We start from the raw sequence: 23,322 nt of genomic DNA on the forward strand, positions 1-23,322 counted from the left end.
TAATATTACATTGTAGCCCCACATCTATCTTGCTATTTAATTTGCTTTTATAAAACACATTTGTAGTCAAACTAACACTAAATAATGATACTGATAACAGTGAACTCCAGTGGACTGTCCAATCTCAGTTCTGAAAGCACAGAAGAGGGAAACGGGGCCCTAGGTTTGAATCCAGCATTTATTACTGCTATCTTGAGCACATCCCTATGCTTCATCACTCTGTTATTTATTTTCTTGTAGCTGTTAAAACATATCTCCCAGAATCCTCTGGAGTCATTGTCACTTTATCTTATATTAGAAAGCAAATGAAACATTAATAGAGATCTATTTTTTTTTTTGCCCTTTTTGGAATGTTAATTTCCATTTAATTATATGAATTTCTATAATCTCTTATGTGAAAGAGTGGGGGGTAGGTGAACCATCAAAATGTTCTTAATAGGAAGCTGCAAATTCTACTTTATTTGACAAGTAGTATAACAAACACTGGGTCACACAAACTCTGTTTCATGCTGATGCAGAGCTATCTGGGCATGTATGGTGACTTCTTGTGCACCACTGGACCCAAAGCCATTTTGTGTTGTTTTGTTTTTGTTTTTTTTCCTTTTGCATTACCAAAAGAGATGGAGCATCAGGTTGCTCCAGAGCCAGTTTTTTCCTTAAGCCCTTTTCAGTAGGACGACAACATGAGGGTAAATCCAAGTTATATACCCTGAATTCACGATGACTCCAGCATAGCGATGAATCCAAGGTGTATACACTCTCCGACATGGAAAATGTTTTACTAGTTCGAGCTAACTCAGAAGGAATAACTCCAGTAAAGTAGTTGAAAAACATAACACAACACACTAAAAATACAAATATAGAGTATATATCATTTTCTAAAGTCATTCTAAGTTAATATGAGAAATTGAGCATAAAAATTATACTTCATTGCAGCATTCAAAAGATTTAACACAATACCCCAGAATCAACCATTAGAAAACTGCAGTCAAACAACTAAGAATGCCAGTCCACAAGTTTTATAGGGGACAGAATTGTTGACATCACAAATCTACATCATATCAACCAATCACATCATTCAGTCTTTTAAATCAATTTGAATATCCAAACAAACAATCCAACAAAACTGAGTGCTCAACCAATCAGTATTGAAAATTGGACCTTTAATTCATCCTATGTTTCAAAACAGCCAGTCACAACATATAAATATAATATTCATTGCAATCAACTAAAACATGAAAACAAAATTTCAAGTCAACTGATATACAGACATATGTTTCATAGTAAAGAGCCCCAGTCTTAAGATTGAGACCTCATAGGGCAACTAGAAAAAAATCCAGTGGTGGTCAGCATTTATATTCTTACCACAGAAATCAGCTCAAACTTTTGAAAGGCAATCTTTGATCTTGTGTCTTGCAGTAAGCCAGTGCTGTCTGAAAGGACATATACACAGGACATATTTAAACTTCTATGGTGCTCTATAATGTGTGTTTAAGGGCCTGTAGGGTCTTCCCAACTAAATCATAGGATAGAGACATAAGATAGTATATATCACATAGCTGGAAATACATGTAGTAGAGGATCTAAAAAGTAATACCACTTTTTAAACTGTGGATGAACAAATTATCTTTATTTAGATTTGTGAATCGCCTAAAATAAAAACTAGGTGATATACAATAAAATACAAGCATAAATTATGTCAGTATATCTGAAAGCTCACACATGCTACACCCACCACAAGAGTGTTGTTGCCTCACACTATTCAAAAGCGATAGACCTTAGAGGTGTATATGATGAAACAAAAAAAATAACATACATTTCTAGCACATTTAAAAGCAAACAAAGGAGTTTTACTAAACATTGTATGACATTGAAGGCTAGACCAGTGAGTCCTATTTATTTATTTATTTATTTATTTATTTATTTATTTATTTGGACATTGTATATACCATGGTTCCATGTCAAGAGCACAATGGTTTACAAAAGTAACATTCACAGCTATGAATCATCAAATTATGACTGGCAATAGAGGTAGTATTCATAAACAATGACTGGCAATAGAGGTAGTATTCATAAAATTATGACTGGCAATAGAGGTAGTATTCATAAAATTCTTTCTCTTAGTTGTCCCGAATGCATCACCCTGTTTTTTGTAACTTTCTACTATATAACTGGTTATCCCTGTTTTGCTGTAAACCGGTACAATAAGATATTTATCTTGAGTATCGGTATATTAAAAGATTTTAAATAAATAAATAGGCATTAACATCTATCAAATTAAATGTTCTAATATTTGACTAAAGATCTAGGACATAGATGAGCCTAAATACCTGTAACCATTTTAGTTCATCCAAAATACATACCATTCTACATACATACCATTTTGAATTTCTAGTGTAATGAATCTAACTGCTAGACAAGCCCCCTTGCCAACAGAGACCCTCACTGGGCCATGTACAGACCAGTTCTAGCCACCGCCTTGAAGGCCGCATATAAAATATATGCTATGTTTGTCTCCTTAAGTCAAATTGCTAAGATGTTTGATTATACCGCCATTCAAACGTTATAACTTTGATAAACCTACACTCTACTCACGCCAGTCTGTAAAATGAAACAGAAATCTTGTCTTTGCTTCACCCTTGATTACGTGGCCATGTTGGGTGACAATAAGCTAAGTTTTGGGAATCATCCTTCATCAGGGGAACAATCGTGATAATGCCTATATCTTCTTGAATAAAATTGTGTATCCGATTTCTTATTTTGTATGTCCAACGGCTTCAATGATCTTAAAAAATTGTGCCATTTTTGAAGATCATTTAAGCCACCAGATGTATGACAGCAAAGACCATTGAGCCCAGTATTCAAAAGATCCAGGCCTAGACTTTGAATTTAGAAATATTCCCGTGCTCAGCACCTAAACAGGCATCTTGAAAGGAAATATTGCTGGGTGAAGGACTGAACTTAAGTGCTTAGTGCTGATTTCCAATGCTGAATGCCTAAAGTTATGTTGCCTATATTTGAAGAAATTTTGTAGGCACCTGTACTGTTTGAATATTGGTATCTAACTTATGCATGTATATTTGACTGCTTGGCATGCTTTGAATATTGGGCTATTTATCTTTTGGGAGCCTGTTGTCTGGAAATACATTTGCTTTATGTAAAGGTGGATTTATTTTGAACTGTTCAAGTGTGTGTCAGGGTCTCTCCTCTGTCACATCTTCCTTTCTCTCTTTACTCCAAGTCTCTGTCCTGCTGATGCCCTGTCAGAGCTTTCTTTGTATATATGGGGAGCCATGCCTAGAAAGACTCAACCTCCCCTTCACCTTTGAGACTAGCCAAAGGATGTTCCCACAGAAATGACTGTCATAGACAGACATTTAAATGCCAGCAGTGCTCAGCAACCAGACTAACCAAGCAATGATTGCGATGATCTTGACAATCATGTCAATATCTTGGAGCCCAAAAATACTTGAAATCCAATATGAGCTGGAAAATAATTAATAGCACAATGTATGAAATCCAGCAAGTTGACAGGAAAACTAGTGATTTTTGACTTGTGAATCCGGTCGTGCCGGGCTTTTTTGATAAGATGTCTTGTTCTGTCCAAGTCTGTGATTCTTCAATAAGAAGTTATCATACACATATCCAAACATTAGGACGCTCCTTCTTCAGGGAAACAGAAAATGCTTAATACCAGCTAGTGACGACTGGTGAACAACTTGATCTATGCTAGCAGGTAGATCGTTTCACCACGCATTGCCGATAAAGTCTTGGTCAATAACGCATTGACCATTTTCACATAGATCAAGTTGTTCAGCAGTCGTCACTAGCTGGCATTAAGCATTTTCTGTTTCCCTGAAGGAGTGTCCTCCGAAACATTGTACAGTATTGGACAAAACAAGACATCTTATCAAAAAAAGCTTGGCATGACCTGATTGTGAACTACATACAAACTGATAACATAAGCTCTATTAGATATTCGACCAGAAGGTGGACTTTAGCCTAATGTTTGGGTATGTGTATGATAGCTTCTTATTGAAGAATCACAGACTTTCCGTGACCAATGATTAGAAAAGCCCTAGCGCCTTCTAGAGCTTTACTTTAAAAGTTTGTAGCCCCTAGCGGCACTGTAGGAGGTCACCACAAAGTCTAAAATCACTAGTTACCCTGTCAACTTGCTGGATTTTATACATTGTAATATCTTGGAGCCTGCATGTTTCTATACCAGTATAAAAACTCTGTGTATTTTTCATTGTGATGTATGCAGCAATGCTTGAAGAGTTTTGTTTGGAAAGACATATTTGTTATGAATATGTGAATCATGCAGCCATGTTCTAGCTCAACAAGCAGAGAAGAACAGTATCTCTCTTGTGTCAGGAAGCTGTCAGACTATAGGACTGGGCTGTCACATAGACAGTTATCTGATATGGTTGGAAAACACTCTGGCAGACACGAATTGTCCCTGAGTCAATGTGTAGTAAAAAACATCCTTTGATGGGGTACACCACTATTTATTTATTTATTTATTAGCATTTATAAATTGCTTTCCAGTTTAAAAATCATCCAAAGTGATGTACAGAAATAAGCAGAAAAATCACATCAAATAACACACAAAAACAGAAAGCAAAAATAACACATCATAATAAAAAATACCAGTACTACTACTGCACAACCACCCATTCTTCTCCCATAACCAAAACAACTCAGAACTGCATTGTGCTAACATTCAGTTCCAGAAGTAGATCAGAATGCAAACTGGCAAGAGATGCTTCCTCCAATACTTCTGGTAATAAAAACCTTAGCAAAACTCTAGAAATATAATGCAGATAAACATTGTAAAGCCCATCTAGTCTTCCCAGTTTTATTCCTAGTGCAATGCTATAGCATCCAGTTGTTCACTGGGGTACTGTCTTCAGAGGGATGCTGGGGTACTATGATTCTCATAGCCTCCTCTTGGCTGAAACAGATTTGGTTTGGTTTTAGCTAGGAGGGGATACCACATGTTTGTCTCCAGAATGAGTCTTTCCCTTGCCATGCCTTTACACTTGATTGTAAAGATAGATATCACCTTTGGCCCCATTTCTTTCATTCATGCTTCCCATGCCACAAAATCCTTTCTGATCTGCTTAGGTTCATATCTATTGATGAGCAGCTTGGGGTTGTAGTCTGAAGGCCTGATGAGTTCTGGTAATCTTTCCTTTACATCTCAAAATTGCACTCCTATCATATAGCACACATCATTGGGCAGCATATCTTGTCGACTGATGGAACTCTCAGTCCCTTGTAGAAGTCATCAACCTCAACAACCTTCCTCTTCTTTGTTTTGGTCTCTGGAGTGCTGCTGTTTCCTTCTTCTATGTTGTCATCTTCCAGCAGTGATTTTAAGACTGCATATTGTTCTGTAACTGAATAAATAGGAATCAAGGCTGGAGTGCTGTTGATGCATGCATTGTGTGGCATATGTAAAAAATGGATGTGATAAGCATAGTGAGCCATAGTGTACCAACTGCACAAAGGGGAAAAAAATTCCAAATAAGAGGAAATCTGAGATCTAGCAAAGTTTGTATTATGGATGCCATAACTATAGGCGCACTTCAAAATTACCATTACTGGGAACTCTGATTTTTTTTTTCCACTCAGAGAGCCCATTACCCCAATGTGACACATTTCAATCAGAGAGTAGTCTTGTGAAGATTTAATTTATCATTTGCAAAATGTGCAAACTAAATAATAAAACAAAACAAACTTTAGGCATGCAGAAATTTTCACTGATTGACATAACACCTCAAATTATGATCCATGTACATTCTGTAGTTCTATCTTATTCCTGCTTGTGAGGAAGTTGGGGTTGTCATCTGGCCGGTTATTGATCAGCCTCGCCTTTATTTGTAAGGATACGCCAGTTGCAAGAAATACTGTTTAATCTACATTTTTATGCTTTCCAACGTATAGAATGTTGAAAAGAATTATATAAAAATAATTTGTCTCTGTCTTTAGCTAACAACTCACCAAAAAAAGGAGATGAAAATGCACCAAAATTGGCATGCAGGAGTATATTATACAGGTTGGAAAACCAGAAACATCAGATCATTATTTTCAGAGAACAAGAACGAGACTCTTAAAAAAAACCATCCCCATTTCTTTTAGTGGGAAAAGATCTCAGTGAAACTGGAAAACTGTTAGAATGCTGACAGTGGTCCATTTGAGATGCCCCTCCCAGTTTCCGCACTTTGGCACGGAGCAACACAATCAGATGGAGAAAGACAGAGAAAATAATTGAAGCACTTGGCAGACACAGTCACCAAAAGGCCCTTATATATAAACACACCACCACCACTCTCCCCCCCGCCACACACACATACCCACACCACTTTAGATGTACCCCACACACATTGCTGCACATCCACTCACCACTGCAAACCCCCATACACTCTTACCTCCAGCACACACACAAACTCCCATACAAACACCCTCCTCACATTGTACATTCAATACACAAACATACATACATACATACATCCCCCCCTATACACTTCTCCAGTCCCACATGCATATTCCATATAGTCCTACATCTCCCTTCTCACACAGTTTTTATCATCTTAAATGTTTGTATTGCACACCTCCAGGCAGGTAATTATACAAGTTTTCCTATTTTGTTCACATTTAACACCCCTTCCTTTCTATGTGTAACCACAAAGCTCCACAATAACCCAAGCAACCAGCCGTGTTTGGCCTTTAATGAAACAATTATATTCACTTCACTTGCATCCAAAGTTCTGTAGTCAGTTAATTTTCTTCTGTTTGTAATTTAATTTTAGGGTCTGATGTACTAAGCTTCCACCCCCCCCCCCCCTTCATAGATAGAGTAGAAAAAACTTAGTAAATCAGGATCTTAGTTTATTAAATGTGTGTGTTTATATATTAACAAGGGGAAATGTCAGAACCACCAAATAGGCTATTCTAAGAAAAAAAAAAGTATTTCACAGTATTCAGACTTATGTTTTTGATCCCACCTCTTGTCTATGGGTTTCATATATGGAATGTTTTAAATATTGATGTCTAAAGAACTCAGTTTGTATGTAATGTCATTTAATAAAGCCTCTGTCAACAATCCACCAGTTAAGATCTCCTCACTACATAAAAATTTGCTTATAGTATTTCAGAGAACATATTTTATTGTTTTAGCAGTGCATATAAACATAGGTCTCAATGTCCCAAAGTTCAATTTTTCTTATATTTTTTTGAATTATTGCAATTAAAAACAATAGGACTTATTTTATTCACAAGGATCCCCTGAAGCAGTCATGCCATACACATCTCGAAACACTGATCAGTGTCCGGCATTTGAACAAAGTATTGGGGCATTTTGAATGAAGTATCGCGTAGTGTATTTTCTTCACTCAAGGAAAAATAAGAGAAGTCCTATTGTTTTTAAGTACAATAATACAAAAAAATATAAGAAAAATTAAACTTTTGGACATTGAGACCTATGTTTATATGTGCTGCTGAAACAAATGAATATATTTGCAGAAATAATATAAGCAAATTTTTTTATGAAGGTCTCTAAAGATTAAAACATCACACTTGGTATACTGGGGAGATCCTAATTGGTGGGTTGGTTAATGGTGATATAGATGTATCTACCAGAGTGGTTTGTATTAGGGAGTATTTAATAAAGCCTGACATCAAAGTTCATTTTTTCTCAGTTTTGTAAATTATTAATTAAAATTATGCATGAAAACTCTACATCATTTCATCTCTTTCCTGAAAACCCTAACATAGCCATGTTTCAGCGCTCATACTCTTATCTCAAGGGAATTTTCTTCAAATTAGCATTCTGTTACAGTATTTATATAACACTCCAAATCAATGTGCTTTTGCAAAAGTGTTCATTTGTTATGCTATACCTTTATACCATCTTCCTCAAAACAAGTTTAACCCAAGGCAGTTTACATGAAACAATAAATACAATAGCACATTATATAAATAACACAGCAATAAAATGCAGTACATAATACAGCATAAAAAATACATTAAATTTTATCTGTCACTTAGATGCCCAGTTCCCCAAACTGGCAAGATCCTTCTGCATATAATACCTTACCTTTAGGGTCCTTCGTTTTTAGTTTAAACCAATTTTTACCCTAAATTCCTGGATTTTTCAAAAAATGACCATTTAAATCAGATTTTAACCCTAATTTTATGCTGATAAAAGAGGAGCTGTAGATGCAGTGTCTCAAGGCCTCAGCAACTGCTGGAAGCCAGTGCGGGCCAAAGCACTTGCAGTCTTTCAAGTTCTGACTCTCCACCAGCAAAAACGCTGGCCCTCCAATGCTGCTAATGTGACATTTCAAGTCCCACTTCCCCCTCCCTCCAGGTTTTGGGGTTTGTTTTTTTTTAAGCATGGTACTGTAAAAAAAAAAAAAAAAAAAAAACCAAAAAAAAAACCCAAACAAACAAAAAAACTAAGTGTTAAAATTCTAGCGCAGGTGTTTTTTTACTACTGCTTTTACATCAGCTTCTTAGTGATTTGCTGAAGGCTATATGTGAAATAGCAGAGCAGAGTCGTTTGGTATGACCCCATTTTAACACTTGAAAATTCACCTGTTCCCGCATGACCTCCCCTCCCCTCCCCCCCCCCCCCTCCCAGTTGCGCTCAAAACAAAAGTTAGCAGTGGAAGTAGAGGTGGCAGCAACAGTCACCTCGGGGCCTGTGAGACCGTGCATCCTCATTTAGTCGCCTGCTGACCGCGGCTGACAGCTGCAGGTCGGTGGGGAGGGAAGCCCCCATTTGAGAGCCTTTGTGGAAGGTCAGTCAAGCTAAGGTCCCAGCTTCCTAGCTCTGCGCACTAACCATGGCTGCATTCTGGCGATTTATGTTGTAGCTTTTAGATGTCATTAATGTCCAGAAGCAGTCTTACTATTGATTAGTGCTCAGATACATATGTAAATAAGTTGATCGCTGACTGTGCTAAACCAAACACTTGGTATAATGAATGCATACATCACCTTTATTTATATTTCATATTTAAATGTCGCCTTCCAATCCTGCCCAAGGCAGATTACAGTGCATAGCTTTAAAATCTGTAAAACACATCATTACATAAATAACAGAAGTTAATTAGTCTGTGCCAGCCATTGTATTTATCTCATGATTATTTGAGCATAAAAATGTGCTACAATGTACATAGAAACTTATCTCCATGTGTTGATTTGCAGTCTTCCCTTAATTGATGTAGTCAGTGTTCCTTGTTAGCTATTTACATGCTAGTATTATGGTTTTCATCATGTAGTCATTTAGAACCTAAATTGAGAAGTGTTTACCATCTTACTGAGGGGAAAATTATTTTAACAAGAACCTGACTAGTTACGCCACTTTATCCAGATATATTCAAGTTGACAAGAGTTTAATTAACAGTTTGCAGTGTATAATGCTACTTGAGATTTAGGTTGATAAGAATTCAACACTGTATTAAAGGAGCCTTAGACAAAAGGACATGAGTTGAGTCACAGGGATTTATTAAATATGATGCAGACAGGTGCGAGATCTGAATTAATTTCTTAAAATCTGCCACTCACATCCATTCTGGGAACTTTAATGCATCATATAGGCAGCCACCACACCTTGTTAATTTCATTCCATTGCGAACACATAAAGGAGGGGGGGGATGTATTAGAAACAAGTTTGAAACTTGGGGACAACAGTGCTATTTGTTAAGGCTTTACCCTTCTCTATCTATTCATGCAGCTTTCATAAATATCCATAATTCAATTACCTTTCAAAATATAATATTGTATTCCCTCGCTTTATGCTTACAAATAGGCATTTGGGTTTGTTAAAAGGCTCATAAAACTACTGTAACTCTCTGGCTTTTAAATATCAATGGGGGGGGGGTGCTTTCCCCTTCCCTATTGATAGGGATTTGAAAATTCCTCCAGGGCTTACGTGCCAGAAGCGAAATGCATTTGCCATGTACTCCTGATCCCTAATAATTTGTTTTTGGGAATGGGGTACTGGGAGTAGATGGTGAGTGCATTCCTTTCCTAGCAAGTTCACCCCCTTCATGCCTGTCTGGTGCAGCCCTCTCATCCCCTTCACTCCCCATCCCAGTGCAATCCTCTTTCTCCCTTCTTCTGTATTCCTCAGCCCTCTCTCTTCTACTCATGCTCTCTGTCCTCTCCCCTGCCCTGCTGCTGCTTTCAAGCTCCAAAATGGAGCCAAAGGTGCCTCCTACCTTTTCTGGCCTTATAGTCAAAGCATCAGTAATGGATTCAAAATGTCATTTTCCATTTGTCACCCTCCCTAATTTATAGCAATTTGTGCATCCCATGTGGATCCAGCTTTGTGAAAATCTTAACTTTTCTTAAGATCTCAGATAGTTTATTAAGGGATAATAGTGTGAGTCACTGAATATAATGCATAGTAATCTACACATGGACACTACACTATCATCCATCCTTTTTTGGTGCAAAAAATATAGACACACCTGTTTACATTGTAGGTTTGAATTTTTTGCCAGATTTTTCTCAAGGTACTCTGTGTTAATGGGTGGATTTTACCATAGCTTAGTCAAATCAGTTCCTTTATTAGTTGCTCAGTTAAATAATGTATCTGCCTAATACAATTTTTAGCTATAAAATCCATGGGGTACATTTTAAAAAACAGCGCGCGCGTACTTTTGTTCGCGCACCAGGCGCAAACAAAAGTATGCTGGATTTTATAAGATACGCTCATATTTTATAAAATCTGGGGTCGGCACGTGCAAGGGGGTGCACATTTGTGCAACTTGCGCGCGCCGAGCCCTGCGCGCGCTGCCCGTTCCCTCCGAGGCCGCTCCAGTTTCGAAGCGGAACTTTCCTTCCACCCCGCACCTTCCCCTACCTAACCCCCCCCTCCCTTATCGTTGTTGTAAAAGTTACGCCTACCTCTGGCAGGCGTAACTCACATGCGCCATCTCCCGACCCGGGGGCTGTTCTGAAGGCCCCGGCGACACGCCCCCCCCCCCCCCCCCCGGAAAAGCCCCGAATGTCGCGCCGCCCACCCGACACGCTCCCCTAGCGAAGCCCCGGGACTTATGCGTGTCCCAGGGCTTGCGCACACAGCCAAGCCTATGCAAAATAAGCTTGGCGCGCGCAGGAGCGTTTTAAAAAGGTTACGCGCGTACCCTATGCGCATAACCCTTTTAAAATCCGGCCCCATGTGTTTATACTGAAGAACACAGATACTTGTGATATGACATCATACCACAAAATAAATGCACAGATTTACAATGGGAAACTCCTGATACCTATGTAGTCTGTTATCAGTTTTAATGTTTCTTCTGAATGCTAACGGTCCTGGGGCCCAAAAACATTTGCTACAAAACATTTTTTGTTGCTGCTTATTGATAAGGAACTAGTACCTGCCTCTCTCTCTTCACATTGCAGTTCTTCTTGTATGCAGGTCACTTCACTCTGTTCTCTACCTCCCATCAGGCCACAATTTGTCTACGTCAATGAAAAACAGCAGTTTTGCAGTGGTGCAAATATCTCTGAGAGCTTGTTTGGTGCATGAATATAAAATTAGACATGCTTTAGAAAGTTGTGCTGTACAAAAGAGGAATGCTTTGTTGCTTTTATATGATGCCATGCTGATTTTTCTGACATACACAGAATATTAAAATGGCGACCCATTTCAGCTAGCATATCAATGACTTCTGGACTTTACAGAGTATAAATACATTTCTGCAGCTTTATGTTTGTCCAGGCTCAGTTGGAGGAGTCCAGTTTATAAGCATATTTCTTGCTGACAGACTAAAGCTAGTAATCATAAGCCTGCTATGAACTAAACATTAGTTTCATAAAATCTGGATGATAAAATTGACATACATTAAATTATCTGCTGTAAAATGCAGTACATGGAACTTTACAGTTATTAATGTTAAAACTATATGAAGCATAACTATGTATAGAGAAAAACCCAGATTTAGTACACAATGAATATATGGTGTCGAGCCTCAAGACCCATGCTATCAGATAATTCTAATCCCAAATTACTGATTTCCAGTGAACTGATTATCTTTCCTTCACCCCTGGTTTAGGGGCTGTGAATGCTTCACATTGTATCCGAGGCTGCCTTTAGACTTCGATTTTCAGGGTTCAAGAATTAGTCCTTTGCATATCAACACAGGGGTGATCATTTTTTGGAATACAGATATTTTTTTTTTTGCCTTATATTGGCCTAACAAACAAAAGGCATCAAGCATCAAAAGAGACAAATACAGGATGGATCGTATATTTTATTAATGATGCAAATCAAACAAGGAAAGGAAAACTTATTTTAGTCTACAGCATGGACAGAAAAGACTGGAAAATCAATTTTGGATTTGTGCACAGCTGTAATAGGTCTAGAGGTGATAGTAAAATATCAGTTATGTTTGTTGGGAGGCTGCTTATTGGTATCAGTGTTGATACTAAGATATGAAGAAGACCCGGAAAGGCAGAATTTCATACCTTTGTATTTAGCAAGTCTTCATACAGTATTCTAGGGTAGCACTTATAATTCAAACTGTGACTGCTTGTAAAGAGTGCATTCTGGAAGAGCATGTTCAGTACACCATACAAAAGAGGGCTTGTTTAATAGTAGCATATGTAAATTCTCATCGACCTTGGTGGTATATGGAATTAACTCTTCAATCCAGAATGGTACATGAACTCTCACAGAATTGGAATTAACAGATAGGCAAATGTTCACTTCATCTCCAGTTACAATTGGGGATGAACTGAAGTCTTTCATGAAGCCATAAATTGACTGATTATGGATTTTTTTAAACCTGAGCATTGTTTTAAGAGTCCAACCTTAAAACTAAAAGGTCGTCCATGCGTGCGCACATGGTCGCAGCAGTTTTATTACATGCACACGGTTTTATATCGGCGCATGCATTCGCGCAAGTTGGGGGGATTTCATTAGATGCGTGCGGCGACACGATAGGCCCTATTTCCTGTTGCCTCCCAGTCCCCTCCAGTAAAGGAGCGAACTGGGAGGGAACTTCCTAACCCCCTACCTAACCTGTCTCCATTTACAGCTACTAACCCCAACCCCTAAAACCCCGCCAACTACCCTGTGTGTTTTGAAACGTACCTTCTCTCCGTAGCAGCAGCAACTTGCACAGGCCAGTTAGCCCCTGGCGCGCTTCAGTGGGAAAGTTGCTAATGGCGCTGTCTCAGCCCACCCATGCCCTGCCCAGACTCCGGCTCGCCCCTTTTTCACAAACCTCTTTCTTCTATGCATATGGGCAGATACAAGCATGGCTGCGGGCGTTTTAAAATCCCCATGGCATGCGCACGTCCCACGCCACTATCTGCCCATTTCGGCACGTGAGAGGCTTTTAAAATTCGGCTTTCAGCTTTTTGTTTGGTTAAAACGGGTTACATGGCATAAAGAGGTTTTATTTTTGTGAACCTTTGACTCTCGACTTCATTGTTAGAGGAGGTGGTTTCGGGATTAGAGAGAGTTCTATGCCCTTCCTCCCACCCCCATTTTTATCAGGTTTAATGTGGGGTTTTTTTTGCATTGCATGTTTGTGATTGATAAAAGATTAATATAAAGTTACTTAGGATACTGGAAAAATATTCATGTATTCATATAATTTTTATCTATAACAGGAGCTTTTCCAGCAGCTGCTTTGTATGCACGGAAAGATTTACTTCAGAGACCTACTCATGTTGCTACCAAAACTTTTCAAGCTTTACGAATATTTGTCAATGATGAACTTAATGAACTCTATACAGGACTTCAGACAGCACAAGTGTTTTTAAAGCCTGGTGGGCGACTAGTAGCTATTTCTTTTCATTCCTTGGAGGATCGCATCATCAAACGATTTCTGTATGGAACTGATGTGTCAGAAAAGCCTAACCTTTCTATAAGACAGAAGATAAGACACAAGAGGAATTTTGAAGGACGAGAGGACAAGAAACAATTCTCTAACTCGCAGTCTAATTGGATAATACTACAAAAAAAGGTATTAACGCCCCGATTACATGATGTTCAAGATAATCCAAGGGGACGATCTGCTAAACTAAGAGTAGCTATGAAATTATAAAAATGTGCCCAATATAAATATCTCACATGGTTCAAACAATTTTTCACCTTACAGTACATATCACTGAGGCATGACCGTCTAATCCATTAAAAAAAAAAAAGCATTCATGTGAATAAAGGTTTCAGGAGTAATAAAATAAGATATTTATACTTTTGTACCTATGAATTTTTGGGGAAGTTATATTTTCAAAGATTTATTCGGGAGATCTATCAGTTTTTTTCTGATTAAAATTCCTGGGATCTTTTCACTGATTTGGATCCATTTTTGGCACGCCTTCCCTGATTGTGGCAGGGTCTACAGAACTACTGCACATTTCAATAGTGCATTCAAACAAAATCTTAGTTATTGAAAGAGGCGGATTATTTTACATGAATACAAGTTTAAAGCTGATTGGAAGCATTTTTTTAAACCCAAAATACACTCTTAAGTTGACCTCACTAGCTTGACACATCCTTACACTGGAGAGGTTTCAAGTCTACCTTTGTAGCATTGACTCCATGTTGGATAATTTAGCTAGTCTGCAGTTTCACTCTCTTGTGATTGTATTTGAGCCCTATCATATATCTACAAGTTGTTTTAACTAATGATTTGTACTGAGCAGTAAAGCAGAGCTGGCAAAGTATTGATTGGCTACAAAGCATTTAGGGTTTGTTGTCCAGGAGTCATTCCTCTGGGTGATTTAGTATTAAACAATGCAGAGACAAGCAGCAGTCTTGCTTAACAAGCGGTAATACATTTGGAAATGGATTAGTGAGTTGCATCACTTTGACGTTTTTCAATCTTTTAAAATCAATTAATCCAAGTTGGTCTCCAGCTTTAATTATGTACTTCTGTCAAAGGAGTAGATGCTTCCTTTTGACTGCAGGTTTTTACATTTATTGGACACATTTTCTGTGTTAAAATAGGTTATAAAAATAGTATAATTCAATTACCATGAACTGTGCCATTTTTTCAGCACGTATTTGGAAAATCATTCTATGGCTATTATCTACTTCCGTTGAATTATAGCTTAACTAGGTAAAGGTGTAAATTTAATTTCTATCTCCTAGATTGAAATGATTAAATTCTCAACCCTGCCCTACTACACCCAGTGAGCCCAACACTCCCTCCCATTTCCTAATCGCCCTGTCCCTCAAAGAATGTAAATCACATCAAGAACCACCCTGCAATTTGCAGAATCACATGACTGCAACATTTATTCTTTATTAAATGTAATCATTCATTACACCAAGAGTTTGGATCCATCTGGGCATTACATACATCCTGTTACTAGGTAAAAGATGTTATTGCTGTGCCACCCCAAGATGGGAGTCGCCATCCTCTCCGTCAAAGAACATGAGGTGACCTGACCTCCAACTATTCATAACAGTGACATTTTACATAGTAACATAGTAATGACTGCAGAAAAAATACAAATGGGCCATTCAGTCTGCCCAGCAAGTTTCTTATGGTAGTAACTGCCGCTTCATGCAGGTTACCCCATATTTCTGTTAAAGGTAGAACTGCCGCTCTGTGCAGGTTACCCCCAAGCCTTATGTTAAGTAGTACCTTAAGGAGACATTAACTGGATGGGATAAGCCAAGGAAAATAGATCATTGGGCAAAATTAATAGGAGATATAGTAAGTCAACAAATGTTTTTGTTAGAAAACAAAGTTAAGAGGAAAAAAGTCACTGATTTTCTTAAAAAGTGGCTAGAAAGGAATTGGTTAGCATTCATAAACTACAAGAAGTCGCAGAAAGAGGAAGACTGGCAACATCTGTAAAAACTGGGAAGCTGAGAAATTAATCAAGAGAGAAAATGCAAATAGAAGAAAAAAATAGCTTGTATTGTAAAAGACTATTTTTTTGCTAAGATAATGTGAGTGACAGAAGAAAGTGCAAAAATGGGATTTTTAATAATCATAGGTGACGAGGGAGAATATGTAAACATTGATGAGGAGGATTATGAATTGTTTAAATATTTCTGTTCACTGAGGTTAGCTTGTAGTAGGACTGAAAACTGCCATTAATAGGAATGGAAGTGTTGGACCTCAATCAATTTTCAGAAGACTGTTTGCAAGGAGCTAGCAGAACTAAATGTAGATAAAACAGTGGGATTGAACAGAATGCATCCAAAAGTATTGAGGAATTTCTGAGAGCTTCACTGTGTGATATTTTCAACTCTTCTTTAGACATGGTTCTAATAGAAGATATATAAACAAACTTGAGTGCTCTAGTAATGGTCCCTAAAGTGGTTAACTGAGTTGGAAACAGGTTGAGTGGGAGGCGACAAAGGACAGTAATAAATAGAGGAAAGGGAAGTTACCAGTGTAGAAGACCATGAGGGATTATATGGAATGAAAAGCTGAATATGATCAGCATAGATTTTAAAATTGACTCCAAGTCCATCAAGAAGCTGGCATAAGGGGAATTAGGTAAATGTTGAAAAGAATGGTGGATAATGAAGAACCTTGTGGAACACCAGATGCCACAAGCCTTTGTCATTTTCATCATTTAAAAATACAAATTCAGATGCTCAGTGATAATCGCCGATTACCATATTTGTTTAGTCAAGTGGACCTGCAGGAAGTAACCCATTCATCTTGATAGATAATGGATAGTTGAGCATGAAGTGCCAACCACAATGGTAGACACAAACTGACATTTTATTCAGTTCAACTCACTATTGTATTATATGCAAAACTGAAGTATATTCCAGTTGATTTATGAAGTGACTTTTTTGCACATCATCCTGTTTTTCAAGAGCATTATAATTTGTCACTTTGGCAAACTTAAGGCGTGATTTACTGAAGCTGTTTTTCTCCATTTTGTGTCAATGGGGGGAAAAGGCTGCGTAAATCTGGCTCTTCGTTTAGAAAGAAATTTAGAATGTAAAAGGGGAGGTTATTGCTTAAATTTTTATTGTACAATGACTAAAAGCATTTTCAGGAGACAGTTTGAAGCCCTTTACAAAAAAAAAAAAAAAAGTTTGAATATAATTTTGTAGCCATGGTATGACTGTGCATAGTCAGTCACTTACTGTTCAAAGAGGAAGGGGAGTCTCAGCTATTATGCAATAGTGACATCTGCTGACTAGTTCAGCTGTATCCTGAACTCCTGCTATTACTATATCAAAGCTCCCATATCAACATGCTCATTTCTGTTTAAGATAGCATAATTATGGAGTGAAGTCTAATCAAATAATTTTATATTTTTCTTATATTCATTTGATATTCCACTTTTTCCTAGGGGAAGCACAAGGTGGGTTACAAAAAATGGTATAAGAATTTTGTCACAGGAAGAGAGGTAAAACAGGGCATAAGTAGGAGGGTGTAGAGTATCTGTAAAGAGAGATTTCAGAGAGCCTCAGTTATAGGGTGCAGGTAAGGAGGAAGACTCCGCTAATGATCTAAGGGGTAGGCATTCGCGTAGTGCAAGGCCAGGGAAGATTCAAAGGTGGTGGTAATGGGCGGGGACATCAAGTTATAAATGGTGTTCAAATAGAAACAGGTGGACTCAAAAGATGTAACTTGAACTAAAAAGTTACAATTGGGCGATGAAAGGGGATGTAAGGGAAAAGTCTTGATAGACTCTGGAGGGAAGAGGTGATCAGAAATACAAGAAACAATTCCATGAAAGAAAATAACAATGGGGTCAGATAGGGAAGTGGGATAATTAAGTAATATAGCAATGGAACACAAGAGTGGAGCTGATCAAGTAATAAAGGAAGCAACCAGGAGATATGGGTGGATATAGGGGAACTCAAAATTAATCACTGTTTTGAAGAGGCAGAAAAGGGGAAGAGGCCAAATAATGCAGGAAGCAATCAATTGTTGAGAGAGAGTAGAAGGACTTATAGAAGATATAAGGGAATGCAAAAGTTCCAATTCGGGTGAGGGAAGGAGGTAAGAAGAAAAGTTCCTTTAAAGAGTCTGGAGGAAAGAGAAAAGTATGCAGTTAATCTTGTGAAGGGCCCCAATTTATAACCAATATGGTGTACTAGGGGAGTAATGAGAGGGGCAGTCACTTTTGAAATGTCTGGGTGAATATCCAAGCTTTGCATTTCTTGAGGAAGATGAGGTAGCAAGTCTCCATGCATAGCCCTTTGAGTAAAGCAGTCTTATAACATCTGCCATAAGCAAGCTGCCCAGGAGCATTGCAGGGAGGCACAGAGCACTGGTAGACAGGACGGCATTCGGGGAGGAGTTGCCTTCACTTCTGGTTGCTGGTTACAGCTGCGAGCAACAGTTGCTGTTTATATGGCTTGCCCTGGCCAGAATTGGTGGGGCCATGATTTACACTATTCTGATGCCTATGCTGTGCCTTCAATGCCAATAGCTTCCAAGCACTGTAACAGGAACAGATAGTCAAAAGGGACCTACAAATCTAGTAGGATAAGAAGCATGTCCACCACCTGAGTGGGCATGAAGGTGGATGCTGTTAGTAAAGCTTCTAGAACAGATTCCATCCCATGGGCTTTCATGAAGCTGCATTGGTTGGAAGGAAGTCTAGCTCCTAAAAGTAACCTACTTTTTCCACTAATTTGAACATAAATAGGAGGCTAGAGACTGGGCAGTAATGATTGGTTTGGATCAGAGCCTATTTTTTTCAGGATAGGTTTCATCACTGCATTGTTGAGGGAGGAGGACAGGCAGCCTTGAGACCAACATGATAATTGTCAAGGTGAGCTAAGGCACTATGTCTTGCCTCAGGTCCCTGATGAATTTGCGGATGATGGGGTCCAATGGATAGGACGGTTTAGTTAAACAAATCAATTTTGATGATTTACAATGATTTATTGATCATGTATGAGTGTAACGTAGAGAAGGATACTTGCCCTCCCTTCTCAACTATAGAGAGTAATAATGGATTTTGTGTGCTGATATGGTACAGCCCTGCAGGTTGAATGATACTATGGAGTGCTTTAATGTTCTGTTTAAAAAATATATATTTTAAATAATTTTTGCCTATGATGTCACTCTGTTCTGATTGACTCCTTGTGAATTTCGTTGTGTTTTAAAATGGCTGTGCAGAGGTCCCACTGAGCATATGCACACCAGTTAGAATTTGTTCCCCAGAGGCAGACTGACAAGCTCTATGGAATGAAGGTCCCGTATTCCACAATTGTTAGTAAGTGGTAATAGTGTAATTAAGATGTTAAAGTATATTGTTTATGTTGCACTATTGATCTCTACAGAGGCAATATGATGCTTAGGGCTTTTTTCTTTATTCTTTTCTCAAATAAACACCCCAAGCATATTGAGTCTTTTTTTTTTTTTTTTGTGCCTATTAGGTGCATGATTCACAAAGAAAACCCCTCATTTTTGTGTAGGAGTGTACCAGCATGAGCAATTATATAAAATTAAAAATAGAAATGAAATAGAACTCTAAAAATTCTTCTTTCCTTGCCTATATAAAGGAAATGTATAACTTGAGTACTTTCTAAATTTAGGGGCTAATTTTGTAGCTCTGAAACATGTGTATTTTCCCTTAAAAATGACCCCACAATAATTGGCTGTGCACATTTTTATTACATGCTAATGCATGCACCTCATTTTTCTGGAAAAAATTACACACACACTGTTAAAAGCATAATTCCAATGCCTCTTCAAACTGAGTAAAAGTACACACAAACAGGCCCTGTATGCATACTCCCCATTGCCTATTGGGCGGGCAATTTTAAAAAAGGCCACTTTCATGTGTCAAATTTTGTTTTATTCCCAGAACTAAGCTTTGAAGTTACTCTCAGTGGGCTTGACTGTCAAAATGATTTACGCTCACAAAATCCTTTTTTTTATGTTCGGGTGGTATTTTGAGAATCTGGTGTCCAGAGCATGTAAAAGTGTGCTCGTAAGTCACTATAGTTAGTAAGTCCTATAGTTAATTCCTCCCCTTGGTTTCTTTTTTTTTTTTTTTTTGCTTCTCACATTTGTATTATCCAATGTTCGATGTTTATTGTAAAGCCAGTGGCTACATTACATTTTCTGTAAACCGATTAGATGTTCCAAACGATTATTGGTATATTAAAAACTCTAAATAAATAAATAAATAAATAAATACTATTATGTGCACCAAGGAGGCATTCTAGGAGAGGATTTGAGGTGGAGCTCTGGCTTGTGTGCAAATAAGTATGCATGATAAATTCACCTACACAAATTACATCTGCAATAGAGCAAATGTGGCTTTGTACGGGTGGGTTTGTGTGCATACTTAAGCACTTAATGTATGAATTTTAAAAGCTAGCATATGTGCATATATTAGCTTTGCAACTTTGGGATCGTACCCTGCACATTTTTAAAGTGACCCTCCCCATGCCCTGTCTTTACATTTATTTATTTTAAATTGTACATTAAACAAGGAATACCAACCGGTCAGCTCAACCGTGGGAGTCCCCCAAGGTTCCTCTCTCTCCCCAACCCTCTTCAACATCTACCTGCTCCCTCTCTGCCAACTCCTAATAAATCTAAAGTTAACTCACTATATATATGCCGATGATGTGCAAATTCTCATCCCAATTAAGGACTCACTCCACAACACCCTCTGCTTCTGGAACAACTGCCTTCAATCTATCAACCAACTTCTCACAAGCCTCAACTTAGTCCTTAACACCAATAAGACAGAACTCCTCCTCATATACCGGGAGGAATCCATAGCATCCTCCAACAATCAGCCCACCGTGCAACTTATCTTCTCCTCCCATGTGAGAAACCTCGGAGTCGTCATGGACAACCAACTGAACCTAAAATTTGTCAATAAACACCACAAAAGATTGTTTTTTCAGGCTACAAGTCCTAAAACAACTGAGACCCCTTCTACACTTCCAAGACTACCACTCTGTTCTTCAAGCCATCATTTTTTCGAAAATAGATTACTGAATTCTCTTCTTCTCGGACTACCAGCAAATACCATCAAACCCCTGCAGATGCTGCAGAATGCTATGGCGAGGATTTTGACCAAGACCAGCAAAAAAGAGCACATCACACCCATCCTATGTAACCTTCACTGGCTCCCAATCAAATTTAGAATCCAGTATAAAGTCCTTATGATTATACACAAAGCCTTACACAATCTTAACCCACCTGATCAAAATATCCCGCTTCGTCACCATAACCCCCGCTAGACCAATCAGATCTGCTTATAGAGACACTCTCTACGCTCCCCCTGTCAAATCCTCCTTAAGGAAATGAGCTCTTTCCACAGCTGGCCCTTCGTAATGGAATGCTCACCCGCCAGACCTCCGGCAAGAAATATGCCTGACAACCTTAAAAAAAAAACCCTCAAAACCTGGCTCTTCTCTCAAGCTTTTCAGTAAATTTAGATGATCCATCCGTCTGCCGTTCATTTTATAACTGGACTACTCTTTTAGTCAAGTTTTCCGAACTCTAAACAATGATTCTACTTCACAGTCAGGTCTTGCATCTCACTTTTCACCCCAACCCACTTGCCACGATTTAACTTTGGATATGTTTCCTTCATGATATATCTTCTATCTAAGCTCAGTTTTGCCACCCTGTTATTTACCAGGAAGAACATAGTATTTCTTTGTAAGTTGGATCCCAGTTCATGTAACCCCTGTTCGATGTAACACATTCGTTTATGCTTCTATTGTTTTGCTGTAAACCGATATGATATGTACTTTTGCACATGAATGTCGGAATATAAAAGTTCCAAATAAATTATCTGCTAAACTGTGTTCCATTATCTACTTGTGTCCGCGTTATCAGCCAGTTTGTGTTGCTAGCTGTCAACCAGTATATGTCAGCCATCCATTTGCTTTAAATCAATTGACATCAGATGATGGTTTAGATTCCTTATGCCAACATTTGTGAACTTTGACTACTCTATGACCTGTTTTGGCCTGAGCAAGTCATGCTGAAATGGCCGGTGTTAGGTCGGTGTTTGCATTTTATGGGCACTTGTTTGGGGTCTGAGTTGCACATCAGTATTTTTGGTCATTGCATTTTTAGAATTTTTAATGTACAATTTAAAAAATCTCTAAAAACCAGTGGTGGGGTAAATGATTGATCTGGCCAAGCTGTGTGATGTGATATATGCTGGATTGCCTCGGCTTTTCGGTATCCTTTGGACTCTATCATGCTTTTGATCTGTCGGCGCTGTTTTACATTTGATTGACTGCTAGTTTAGTGCCCACTTTCTCCACCATTTCCTTTATGATTGTGTATATTTATTTCGAATATACGTGGGCACTTTTAGACCACCTGCATTGTTTCCCTTTGATAATTGCTGGCTGCAAAGTCCATATGCTAAAAGTTCCCACTTGCTATTTGTGCAGGTTTTGCTCTTGGATATTCGTACTTGAAACATGGGCCACGCTTCTTTGTCCATGGGAATGCCTCTTATTAATTCAGCAGAGGCTGCATGCTATGAAAGCCTGTGCATGCTTTTAGCTGAATAGGGGTGGGAAATTTTACCCAGTTAAATGGCTTTGAACATTTCTCACATATACTACTTACATCTCGTGCCCTAATGTAGTGTACATTTTGAATGACTCCATGAATATAGTCCCAGGTGGAGAAAAATCTAAATATAATCACAGAACTCCTTCTAAAAATGTCAAAAATAATATAGAAAACACTTGCAATCACCCAGAGTTTGTATTTCTAAAATATCTTCAAATAAATGCGCATTGAAATCAGTTGTTTCACATAAATTGTTGTACATGCAATATTAAGGCAAATTGGAATAATGCTTTTTATATATCAATATAAAAAATGGAGGGAAAAGACTTCAGATGCCAATCCCCAGGCAACCGCCTTGTGGATTGGTTACAAGGGCAAAATCATTAGTCGTCATAAAAAAAAACAAACAACCCTCCAAAATTAATGATTGCATGCTTTTGTTGCCTAATCTTTATTTTAATTAAGCATTTAATATATTTTTTTCTTTTTCTTCTCCTTCTTTAAAATCATCTTGTCTTTATAATCATAAAACTGCCCAAGAATTAATATAATAAATCTTGAAAGTACAACATATGAATATGATGCTGTATACCTGTATCAAATTAATCATAATTAGGCAGGACCCTCATATCATAGGGCAACGTGCAGCGCAACTAGCTTAATAGCGACCTCTTTGTTTGCCCTTAATTATCAGGTTACATTACAACATTATTTAATTTTTTTTAAAAATGTTTTTCTCAATTAAAAATAAGTAGCGCTTATAAATAATATTCTTGCTGCTTTGTCAAAATCTCGAGAATAAATTTTGCAAACCACGTGTCTGAATATTAAATAGATGTAT

At 38.0% G+C, this 23,322-nt stretch overlaps 1 protein-coding gene across 5 annotated transcripts in view; it reads left to right on the plus strand.

Moving 5' to 3' along the window:
• The window catches only part of METTL15 (methyltransferase like 15), a 241,667-nt gene that overhangs the window by 119,548 nt on the left and 98,797 nt on the right, over positions 1-23,322 (plus strand). For all 5 annotated transcript variants that reach the window (XM_029582352.1, XM_029582354.1, XM_029582357.1 and 2 more), the window contains one exon: positions 13,645-14,000. In XM_029582352.1, the coding sequence (XP_029438212.1) occupies positions 13,645-14,000 (356 nt within the window). The remainder of the gene's footprint in view (positions 1-13,644; positions 14,001-23,322) is intronic.

Source organism: Rhinatrema bivittatum, chromosome 17, assembly GCF_901001135.1.
Source record: "Rhinatrema bivittatum chromosome 17, aRhiBiv1.1, whole genome shotgun sequence".
Classification (NCBI taxonomy): Eukaryota; Metazoa; Chordata; class Amphibia; order Gymnophiona; family Rhinatrematidae; genus Rhinatrema; species Rhinatrema bivittatum.